The sequence below is a fragment of the Cebidichthys violaceus genome, unplaced genomic scaffold (genome assembly GCF_023349555.1).
Source record: "Cebidichthys violaceus isolate CVI_PGR_0920_01 unplaced genomic scaffold, fCebVio1.0.p SCAF_13, whole genome shotgun sequence".
Taxonomy (NCBI): Eukaryota; Metazoa; Chordata; class Actinopteri; order Perciformes; family Stichaeidae; genus Cebidichthys; species Cebidichthys violaceus.
The window spans coordinates 4,120,344-4,132,925 of NW_027176296.1; the positions used below are offsets into that span (position 1 = coordinate 4,120,344).

Here is a 12,582-nt window from a genome sequence, read left to right on the forward strand (position 1 = left end):
AAACAAGTTTTGCAATTCAATTTAGGGATACAAATTTGATATTTGTGACCTCTAGTGGCTGTTGTTAAAATAAAAAAACAGGAAAAGCAGATGGTCAGGTGAAGTGAAGCCTGGAGAAGCAAGAGGTAGGATGGTTTATGTGAGATTACACCAGGGACTCCTGTGTTGTGCAATCCGAATTTAACCCTGAAATACGACAAAAAATAGACCTTTTTGGCTGATTGCTGCTCGGTGTCATCACCCTCAAACTGCAAATATAAACAGGGCCGTTTGTGGAGACCTTTAGGCTGCGGCAGATTGAAGTATTGGCACGAAGAGCAACAATTCACCACACTTTTGACTTTGTTGCATCCAGAAGGAGAGCTTTGTGATGCCAGGGGACACTTTATACATTTTAATACCTGGAGTTGCTCCAGATATTCAAGGAGTAAAAGAATAAACCAGCCTGCATCTGCTCTGCCTTCACTCCACATGGCTGGGTTTCACTGAGGGAATGCAGAACCCGCTGGGTTTATTCCTTCATTCAGCTGTGAACAATTTGTTTACTTCATTTTCTGACTGATTACAAAATAAGGTTTCAGCTTTGTTGTGTCTTTTTTTAAATTCAAAACAAGATATGTTTTGACTTCTGTGCATTGGTGGAATGTTCATTTTCTTTTATAGAAATATTTGTACTCAGAAGCAAATATTTTACTTTTGGTCTGACAGCTTTAGTTAATGTTCAGGTCACAATTTATCATTTCCTTACTGTTCAGTGAAAACCTCCAAATGTGGTGATTTTAAATTTTCCTGATAAATTGAAGGATGAAGTGTTCCTCTATGTGTTGAGAAGATTCTTCTGCTTCTTAAGCTCAATAAAGTATTCCACCTCTTGGATCAGGTGGAAAATAAAAAGTCAAAAAGCTGAAAACAGGGCTGTTTTTATGAGCTGCAAACACATGATAATCTTATAGAATATGATGCATAGCTGTAAATTCCACAACCCAAAAGTACATAAAGTAGATACAATGAGCACAAGCCTCAAACAGCTCCAGCAACAAAATACAACATACACAGTAATGTAACAGTAATATTGATCTCAACACACCATGAAAAACACTGACACTGAGCATTTTACTGCGCAGTAAAAGTACTTTTACTTGTGATACTTTAAGTAAGGTTTTGAATGAAGGACTTTTTCTTGCAGGTGGGTGCTTTCACATTGTGATATTATTACTTTTAAAGGATCTGAATACTTCTTCCACCACTGGTTCTATGTTTATGTGAGGAAGAAGCACCACAGAAATTATAAAGCACAATCAAAAAGTTTGAAATTCAACAGAACTATCACAATAGCTTGTTTATTTTGGGCTTTGGCGATCAATGCTGTGGTGTGTGACATTGGTTAATGCTACATACTTATACAAATACACATAATAAACGGTTATCTTACACGTATTACCTGTGTCACTGTGACAATGTCGCAGGTCAACATGGCTCTATTGAAGGTAGCGTGTGTTTACTTCTAAACCAGACCTCTGCCCTGATCACAAGCTCTCACTGAAACCAGTTTCCACAACCAAAACACTCGCTGGTATATATACAGGACAAATCTGAAATAATGCCCTCACCTCCTCAGTTTCAACATGCGGGGGCTCCTCCTCTGCTGCCTTGTGGCTCTGGCCAGTAAGTTTTCATTGATTCTTTCATCTTAATTTACTTGTAGAAGGATTTCAACATCCAGCCTCGTAATTATTTTACTTAATTTTGCAAATGACTCATAATCCTGAGGTTGATTCAATTCATTTTTGCAATTGTGATTTATTCCACCATTCAATGACAAATATGCTTTTAAAAATGGATATCAGGAAAGGAAATTTATGAATCTACTTGCATTTGGGCAATCATGAATGACTTTTAGAGGTGAATTACTATCACTTATAGAGTAAGGTGAATTTGACTTTTGCCATTGATCTGTTTTTGTTGTATTCACATGGACGTTTTGTCTTTTTTTTTACAAATCTACTTTTTTTTCTTTCATGTCTTGTGCCTGTTTCTTGTCCCCTGGATTAGAGTGTTTTGTAGATCGTAAATAATTAAAATAAAAAATGTGCTGATTTTTTTTTCCTTTAGCAAGTCAAAGTGTCCGTTATGGTGAGTCTTTTATTCATCATCATAAAAGTAAAAAATAATATTTTCCCAAAACTTTCCGTAAGGAATGAGTGAAATGACATTTCATGTTGGAAACAAATTCCAGAGCTCGGCCTGAACCCCAAGAAAACATACGAGTACAAATACGTGGGAGCCGTGAATTTTGGACTTGGTATATCAAACCTTGCTGAGTCTGCCACGAGAATCTCATGCAAGATCAAGATTGTCGGTTCGTCTGAGAAAACTTTCATCCTTCAGGTGAGAGTGACAATAGAGTGTAATGCAAACTTTCTCATAATATGTTGTTTAAACCTGTTACTGAGTAGCAAAAACAATGACAGGTCAATTAGCCCTGATTCATGTCTGATTCATCAATCAAGTTAAATAAATGCATCATTTATCATTTATTGAGATCTCATTAATTATTTGGAGGCCAATTTAATTAACATCTGTTGGAAAATAACTTTTTGTTCCGTAAATAATGTAGAGTTCTTTGTAAACCACCTAATAAGTTTGAACTTTTGTGATTCTTAATGAAAGTGCTGAAAATCAGGGCAGCTACAAATGTTTGCATACCAACAGATGACTGTGCATTTATAATTATTATCCTTTTTAAATGTCACCTGTGTTTTATCTGACATAGAGAATTAGAGAGATTTCCTGTTGACTCGCTACAAATACTTGAGATTGTGGCATATGAGCAATAAAAGTTTTTTTTCATCTCTGGTTTAAAGGTTTCAGATTTTGCCTTTGAATATTTCAATGGCATCCAGGGAAGAAACAGATTTAACGCCTCCCCAAAGCTCACCCAGCGTATTGCTTCCCAGCTCAGCAAACCCTTCGTGTTTGACTACGTCAGTGGACACGTTAGTAACATCCGCACCTCTATTGAGATTTCTGACACTATTGTCAACATGGTGAGAGGGATGCTGGGTATGTTCCAAGTGACTGTGAAGACCACACAGAGGATCTATGAGCTTGAAGAGGTAAGTCACTTCTGACAAACAAGCTCATCTCTGCAGTATAAATTAAAAAAAAAAAATGCAATAATGTTTGATTCTGTTTGTAGGCTGGCATCCATGGAAATTGTCAGAGTAATTATGCTACTGAAGTAAACGCGGAAACAAAGGACATGACCATCACTCAGGTCGTGGACGTCAATAACTGCAGGGAGAAAGCAGACATCTACAGAGGAATGGCTACCGCTGTGCTCGACGAAGACGCCAAAACGGTCTGTTTATCTCATCTGCTTCTTGTTCTACAACTAGAAATGAAACAGACCAAAGTCGGTGCTACTTTTGTTTGTGTGTCCTCCAATCTAGAGAGGGGAATCTATCATTTCAACCTTGAGATGTGTTTACACAGTCAAGCCAACAGCAGACGGAGGTCTCATTACCTCGGCTCGTGGCCTGGAGCAACAGCACTTCAGTCCCTTCAACGTGAGGGGCGGCAACTTCAAGATGGAAGCGAAGTAAGACAAGGAAATATCTGCACATTACGCCCCCTCATCCACAATATTTGTCTGCCATACAAATCATCTGCTTTACATGTAGGAACGAACTGGTGCTGCTCAGCGTGAATGACACAGCGAGAGCCGTCACGTTTGGGTCAATACAAAGCAGGGGAAACCTTGTTTTTAAGTTTGTCAATGCAGAAGCCAATCTCCCCATTATAATGCAGAACCTGGATGACCCAGTAACAAAGGTAATAAGGATACACTGTTGCTACAAATGTTATAAAATCTCTCCCTGTAAAAAACACACAAAGTTAATTCAAAATAAATGTAGAAATAAGCAGTAAAATTCCTATTTATTATGAAATAAAAACAATTCCTGTGCTGAAATCAACTATATCTTATAAAGTAAAGTCAATCTAAGGAAATTGAATAATTTGTGCACAGATGACCTAATTCTAGAGTGGCATACGAGCACTATTCAAGGAATCATTATGTTTGTTCCTCTCTACAGGCTGCTGAGTTGATCAAGCATCTGGCGGAGGTCAATCGTTACCAGATTGACAGCGCAACATCTGAGGACACTATAAAGCTGTATCAACTCCTGCGAGTGATGCCTTATGAAGGCTTAGAAGTTTTGTGGAAGCAATTTGCAGGAAACGAGGAGCAAAGGTGAGTACTTGGTTAGTGGTTCACCAGTGATAAATAACAAAAGACGCAAACAGGGATTCAACAAGCACTTCAGACATTGAGAATATAATATAAATTTCAGATGTCAAATGGAAATTCAAAACATATATGAAAAGGCCAATTTTTTTATATTTTGATATCAGGATAATATAAAAAAAATTCAGTCTTTGGGTCCCTGAAACTGACTGCCCTGTCGCTTTCTTTTGCACAACCAAATGTCCTACAGATTACATTCATATGCAATTATTAATGATTTGAGGAAAATGTAAAGCTGTAAAGTAATTTTTACATAGTGAGGCATTACAATTTTCAGTTCAGGAAGTATTGTGAAGACCACCATTGGGTGGTGCATGGAGCTCAGATGTGTGATCCTTCACTAACCTTGACAAAATTATTTCAGTTCCTCAAACATGACTTTACCCAGAAAGGTATTAATTCAAACATGATTTCATTCAGCGTGTCTTTGTACTCAACAAAGTTTGAAAGGGAAATTCCTTCATAGATAACCTTTAACCAAGCTTTTCATTATAGTACTATAGGAACAAAATAGTCCATGGCCATCTCTCGAATCTGTTACTGATTCACTCAACTGAAGAGCTAATTGAAGAGCATCCTCCCACTTAGTTCAGAAGGGATATAGTCTAGCACATTACCATCGATGAATGATTTATTATCATGTGAGGCATGGTGACAGAAAGGTGATGACTGACAGGCCGCTTTCCTCACTCGTTAAGATTAAGGTCGTAATCGACACCTTGTATTTCATCCTGTACAAGTGCAATTAAAGGTGACATCTGAATTTGTCCTTCACACTTTTATCTTTTCATTTTTTTTCTCTCTTTATTACGGAAAATTCTAATCTTTAGTACTGTCTGATTTGTCCATTTTCTCCCCTTTCACTAATAACTAGACGTTGGTTTTTGGACATGATTGTTGAAGTCAGCGATGCCAGAATCCTGAAGTTTTTGGAAACGAGATTCCAGGCTGGAGATGTGTCTGCAAATGAAGCTCTGCAAACCCTGGTGGTGGCATTTAACCATCTCCAGGCTATTCCTGATCTGGTTGAGATGGCTAAAGTGAGTTAATGCTAAAGACAGAGAAATTGCTTGCGAGAGAGATGCGTAATGACTACAAAGAGACACCAAACATCAAAAAGAGGCTAAACATCTGTATAGTCTTTGTGTCCTGCTCCTGTAGGAGAGGTGGTGTTGCCTTTTGCATGTCTGTGCCCAGGGGCCCATTGTCTTATTATTCGCATATGACAATACCACACAATGATACCAGTTAATCTAAAAATGTTTGTCTCTTTTTTACAGATGTTCTTGAACATGCCCTTCTCTAAATCCAATGTCTATTTGTGGAATACTGTGGTGCTTTCCTATGGCTCTCTGGTTTACAAGCACTGTGCCTATTATACACCTTGTCCTGTGGCTGTTGTTCAGGTAATAAAATCACTTCGCTTTGTTCCATAAATTAATTTAGTATGTGATGAGAACAAGAAGGCTGTCTGGTAACATCAACAAATTATTTGTGAGGAAAAATCATATTGTAGTCAACAACTTGTTGAACATCTGTTCCAGCCACTGCTGGACATGGCCGTGGAAAGTCTGAGGAATGGCAACCAGACCGATATGGTCCTCGCTCTGAAAGCTCTGGGGAACGCAGGTCATCCAAGCAGCATTAAAACCATCATGCGCTTCCTCCCCGGAGTTGCTGCCACGCCTGTGGATCTGCCACCTCGTGTGCTGAGTGCCGCTGTGCAGTCTATGAGACTCATAGCTGCCAGAGACCCTCACAGTGTAACTACATATAACATGCAGGAATATGGCTTTTTTTTACCAGCTATTTGCTAGGTTTTTATATAAATCATGTTTATGGAAATTTCATGCGCTGTGCATGTCCATAGTCAAGTTGAAAATGTCATTTTCTGATTTTCTGAAGGTCAGATTCGGATTAATTATCCATTTACACAAAACATCAAACTATTCTAATCCTGGAAGGCACATTTAATTTTCCTCATTGTGGCAGGTAAGATTAGCTGATGTGTGAAAATGGCAAGTGATTCATGTGCTTGTCATTATACTTACATTTTGGCTATGCATAATCTTCTCCATATTTATATCTACAACAATTTCAGTAATCAGCCTTTTTAAAGTTCATCGTCGGTTCAGAAAAAAATGTGACAAGACTGTGTTGGAACAGAACAGAAAATCAGAACAGTGGGCGGTTGATCGGCAATATTTCTGAACTCCTAATGATTATAACACTTGTGTTTTCAGGTCCAAGACATAGTCATGAGTCTGTTCCTGCAGAAGAACCTTCCCACTGAGATTCGCATGCTGGCATTCATGATCCTGTTTGACACTAAACCATCAATGGCTGTGGTGTCCATAGTGACTGTACATCTACAGGAGGAAAAAGACCTTCATGTAATTAGTTTTGCATACTCCTACTTGAAAAGCCTTTCCAGATCCAGTACTCCAAATAATCACTTCCTGTGAGTAAAACAATGCAATAATAACCACTTGGGTGTGATTGTTTGAGTCACATCATTTCCGATGTTCTCCAGCTTTCAACATTTATTTTTTGTGTTCTCTAAAATAGCTCAACTGCCTGCAATGTAGCCGTGAAAATCCTGGCCCCTAAATTTGGCCGTCTCAGCTATCACTACAGCAAAGCAGTGCACATGGACTGGTTTAATGGTATGCTCAGATATAGACTCTTGGATTTCCCTGAAACCGTTACATGACAATTTATTTTTTCCACGATACAGAGGATTTCCTAATTGGTACAGCCACAGAAGTCTTCATGCTAAGAAGTGCAACGAGCGTCTTTCCTACAGAAATCATGATGAAAGGAAAATTCTATTTCATTGGTAGAATTCTGGAGCTAATGGAGGTACATTGTTTTACATTAAAGATTTCATTGAAGATAAAGTGTCGAACAGTAATCATCTCTTCTTTTTATGCCGCAGTTGGGTATCCGTGCTGACGGGCTCAAGGCGCTGTTTGGTAACCGCATCCCTGGTTTTAAAGGAGATCTTAGTTTCAGTGACTTTCAGGCTATTCTCAATGTGGTGAGTATAACGGCAGCATCATCTGTACTTTAATGTGTCAGCTTTATTTGTTTGGGTGACCATTGTGCTGTATCATTTTCAGCTTCAAAACTGGGAAATTCTTCCCGACGATAAGCCCATCCTGACTGCCTATTCACGGGCCTCCGGGCAAGAGTGGTTCTTTGCTGATCTCAACAAAGAGACTATCAAGAACATCATCAAGGTGAGAGAATAAGTGAGAGACCGTTCAGTCAACAAAACGGACCATGTGTGTACCAAGCCTGTTACATGCTGTTCTCCTGCGATCCTACTTGTAGGTCGCCAGTCATTCTGCAGAGAAAGGGAGTTCTCTGTGGGCCGCGATTGAGAATCTACAGAGGGGAGTGTCATGGCATTGGACAAAGGCTTTCTTAATCCTTGAGGTTCGCTACTTCCAAGCTACCATCCTGGGTCTCCCACTGGAGATAAGCAAATATTATCAGTCCATCAGTGGAATCACTGTAAATGGTAAGGAGTCAAATCCTACTGCATACAACATCTTACAATCCATATTAGTATTGATTAATGACTAAAACAATTAATGGTATTTGATCTTAACCATTAATAAAGTAATTTGTTCTTACATAGCCACAGCCGCAGTAAATCCACCACTGACTGACCGTCTTGGACAACTGTTTACTTCTGAAATTTCACTGGCGACTGATGGTCTTATTGGGTAAAACATTTAATGTTCATTTAATTTAAAGAACACACACTTCAATCATGTTTAGCAATTATCATAGAAAGCAAACCAAACTGCTTTTGTATTCTATCTATATTCATTCTGTGGCATTACAACCACTGAATTAATCTTTTCTTTATTAGTTCTACAAAGGATCTATGGGTTTACTACGGAATCAACACAGAGCTGTTCCAATGTGGTTCCGAGTTTAAAGCCAAAGCACCTCTTGTAATCCCGTGGAAGTTTACTGCAACGTTCAACGCTGCAGAAAAGAAGTTTGCACTCGACTTCGCTCCATGCAAAAAAGAGTTTGATCTCATTTCAGTCAGGTATGTATAATTTTTCCTGGTCACCGTGGGGTCTGTCTGACAATTAATTCAGCGCCGTGGTCCAAGCTCACGCTCGACTCCTTCACTTATCTACTAGTCACTCGATGATGCTGGATGATGGACCACGTGGTTTCACATTAGATTCATGATTTTGAATTAGTTCATAAATTCCAAAGCTCAATTTTTGTATGTCAATCATAACATCATGGCTCCTCCTCCCTAACAAAATGGCGGGACTGTTCTGCGCTAGCAAAGTAGAGCACCAATTTCTTCTACTTCCAGTTATTTTACATACTGCAACTCAGCAGACTGAAAACATGAATGAATGGTCTGTCTTGTTCTGCCCTGGAGTAAAAAATAGTGCCCCTTACCTATTTATTGACTCACGAACCAACGTCGAAATTAAGTTCAACTGAATCCAATCGTGACACTAAGAATCCAAATCAACAGCACCTAGTAATAGAATAGTGGTTATGTTTTACAATGTTGCTATTAAAGGAGCAGTGTGTAAGACTTAGTGGCATCTAGCAGTGAAATTGCAAATTCCAACCAACTGAATACCCCTCCTCTCACCGCTCCCTTTCCAAGCGTGTTAAAGAACGACGGTGGCCTTCAGGTAACATAAAAACATGACAGGTCATGGCTGAAACCGGTGTTTGGTTTGTCCATTCTGGGCTACTGTAGAAACATGATGGTAAAACACAGTGGACTCCTTGAAGAGGACCCGCTCCGTATATAGACCTAAACGGTTCATTCTAAGGTAACGAAAACACAATGATTCTTAGTTTCAGGTCACTATAGACTAATGAAAACAAAGTTCTGAAAACATATTCAATTTCTGCCAATTAATCCCCTTTAATCCTTCACACTGCTCCTCTAACAATGCAGCCAATGTGCCAAGTCCAGAAGTTCTTATTTTCCTTTCCAACAAACAGCTCCAATGTGTACGCAGTCACCAGGAACATTGAAGAGCCAGATTTGGCTAAAAGGACTCCAATAATACCAAACTATTTTGACTCCAATGGTGAAGTTGTCCAGATGGGCTCCCCAGTGAGACCTGCATCAGATCAGGTACAGTCAAAAACCTTTGGCAGATTGTTGTTAAAGTTGAACTATTTAATCTTTACAGAACTCAAAGTAGATTGATGTCTTTGTGATTTTCAATCAATCCAACAGCTCCTGACATCAAACACCTGGCAACAAAGAGACAAAATGTGCGCTGAGAGTAACATTTATGGAGCTGGTCTGTGTGTGGAGTATAAGTTAAGAAGAGAATATTATCATGAGGAATACCCCCTGTACTATTTCCTGGGATACACCCACATGGCATTCAAAGTCGTACCAGGTATGCACAACAGGTCCAGCATGTGGCATCATACAGTACTGTGCTATCCAAAATAACATCCTTACTTAAATGGCCACGAGAACATAACAAATATTTAGCAGTTCAGGCAAACTGCTCGTGTCACACTGCTAAACTTACATGAGACACAATAAACACCAAAGAGTGATGTCACCGTGTACTGACACACCCTGGAGTACATGTTTACATCACTACAGCAAGTTAAACCACTGGAGGTCAGCAAAAACAAGATTTTGAGTGGGTTTTAAGTTACATTTTAATTGCTTGTTTTTTATTAATATTTTTTTTGGTTTTGTATTATTACGAAAGTAAAATAATATTTCGCTATGCTATTGTGTCAGCCTGTCTACATTTCTTTCTTAATGTAACCTGTGCACTTTTATCAGCCCAGGCAAACAAAGTTGTTGACAAAATCCGCTTTGAGGTTAATACCGGCCCGAGCAGCCTTCCAGTCAGCTCACGCCAACTGCTTGAGACTCTGAGCAGGCTTTCCGAGGTATTTGGCTACCCTTGCAATGTTATTATCTGTGCACCTGCTCCAATGTTTTATCCATTCCAATTCTCCTGTTGCTTAATTTTGTTTACAGGAAGCCACCCAGCGAGAAGGTCTGTCCTCTGATTCAGCCTCAAGCGTCAGAGGATCTCATCACAGCCATCATGACAACTTAATGGAAGTATGCTAAACACGCTCCACAGAGAGTGACCCAGAATGTGTTTCACTGCAAAACAATATGCATAGTGTGCACTGAGCAGTGTCATCATGTAAAATCTTTCAGCTGTGCTAATAATTCATGATTCCGTCACCCCGAAAAAATGGTGGCCCATGTTAAGACTGCAGCTATTTGTGTGCATAGAAATACTCCATAAAAAATGTGGTTCCCCTGAAATATACAGCAGATACAGTTTTTTTTTTTATATCCACACTTGAAATCAATTCTCTGCACATGTTGGACATGATGTACACAAACCCATAACAACCAACTGGACTGCTTTCTATCTCATTCAATAGGGCAGGAATTCAACACCCGAAGCTGTGTTCAATGTCAATGCCTTTGCCATGAGTGGCAACAACAACCCCGAGGGTTACAATGCAGTCTTCTACTACACACCCGAGGCAAAAATGAGAAAAACCCAGCTGATTGTGTCCCAGGTTGGAGAAGACACCAACTGGAAGATGTGCATCGACACCACTGTGAAGCCCCATGTCGAGGCAAAGGTAAGGACATTTAACAAATAACACTATATTATCATAATATATCAGCGATTTTCCTGAGAGGACTAAAACTCGCCTTATCCTTTAAAAAACATTTAAAAAACATGAACCAACAACATATATTACCATAGACTCAAAATACACTCTTTCATCAAAGTTATCCCGTCTCACATATTTAATGTGTGCAACGTATCTTCTCTTTATGTATGTTAAGGTTCCTCTTAACATATTACTAGTGCTTTAAATTCTTGCTTTAATATCATTCTCATGGCAGCATTGTAAGTGACAGTGACAGTGTAGCATCTGCATACTGCATATTTAGCCCAATAAATCTGTTCAATTGCACTGTTATAAATACATTAAAAGTCATAGTTCTTTGTTTTATTTTATTGCATACCGAGGCAGAAGCCAAGTCTTTTGTTTGTAGAGACTCCCATCATGATTGATCTCTTGTCTTTGGTCTAGGCAAACATTAGATGGGGAGCTGAATGTCAGTCCTATGAAATGTCAATAATATCTGCAACTGCACATCTGCCTGGCGCCAGGCCGACAATCAAGGCCAAAATACACTGGACCAGGATCCCAGAGAACGTGGCAGAGGTTTGCACAAGGTGAGCCTCAGAGGAATCAAGGTGAAGAGTGTATCAAGGAATATACAATGTGAGGAGGAAGAGGAGATTGAGCTGAAGAATGACTTTGATTCACTTACTTTGCTTTACATAGCATGGTGGGAACATTTTCTGTGTTTACGTTATGTCACATACTGCTTTTAAAAAAAAAAAATGCGTTATCTCTCCCAGATTTGAAAGCTACATTCCAGGTGTGGCTCTCCTTCTCGACTTCTACCAGAAACATGAGAGAAATGTTAGACAGGAGATTTCTGCATCAGTTGTTGCCTCCTCAGCAGACAGCATCGATGTGAAGATTAAATTCCCAGAGGTATTGGAGGAAACATTCACTATTTATATGGAAAACCTGTATTGACTGCAGTATTTATATGATTGTGTCATTTCTTCTGTCTTGTCATTAGTATACAGTCTACCGCCAGGCTATTGCATTTCCACTGCCGCCTGTTTCCAGGAGTTTCAACGTGACAACACAACAATAGACAACTTTGGACGAGCATTAAAAACATGTGAGCTACATGAAACCAGTTTGATTAAGCTTGGATGTTCATACTAAATTTCTGTGTCTTTTTATAGATTCTCTTGGATGTGTTTGTGTGGATTGTGTTGATAGATTTCTATGCAAAGCAGATGTGTAAAAACAAGCAAAGAGCTCTGCAGTTTTTGATTGCTTTTTTAAAATATGTTTTGTGCAGCAGAAAGACAACAAAGCCCAGATGGGAGCCAGATGCCTCTCTTCAAAGTGATAACGCTGCAACCAAAATCTCACCACCATGATGAAAGTGGGAATCATAAAAGATGCATCAGTAATCCGTCAGATGTCACCAGTTTGGAAATGACCTGTAAAGGTCCTGATTTATTCATTATAAAGCATGTTAATATTTGAACACCCTCTTTTGATAGAATATTGTGTAAATGCATGCTTCTGTACCGAAATATTTTATCTTCAGAATTGATTTACTAAAGCTTGTTTCAGCAAGTTTTGTTCTTTTGCTCTCATTC

The 12,582-nt window shown here is 39.1% G+C and overlaps 1 protein-coding gene across 1 annotated transcript; it reads left to right on the top strand.

The window, feature by feature from the left end:
* The first annotated feature begins 1,625 nt into the window (after positions 1–1,625).
* Positions 1,626–12,062, top strand: vtg3 (vitellogenin 3, phosvitinless). The gene is made up of 27 exons (XM_068707128.1): positions 1,626–1,665; positions 2,113–2,133; positions 2,237–2,388; positions 2,865–3,116; positions 3,200–3,361; positions 3,453–3,601; positions 3,684–3,834; positions 4,098–4,255; positions 5,184–5,349; positions 5,590–5,715; positions 5,854–6,072; positions 6,553–6,770; positions 6,878–6,975; positions 7,047–7,171; positions 7,248–7,349; positions 7,432–7,551; positions 7,646–7,835; positions 7,956–8,043; positions 8,193–8,378; positions 9,314–9,449; positions 9,555–9,723; positions 10,128–10,237; positions 10,329–10,415; positions 10,751–10,957; positions 11,420–11,565; positions 11,755–11,893; positions 11,985–12,062. Exons 1-27 carry the CDS (start codon positions 1,626–1,628, stop codon positions 12,060–12,062), a joined length of 3,795 nt encoding a protein of 1,264 aa, XP_068563229.1.
* The last annotated feature ends 520 nt before the right edge of the window (positions 12,063–12,582 follow it).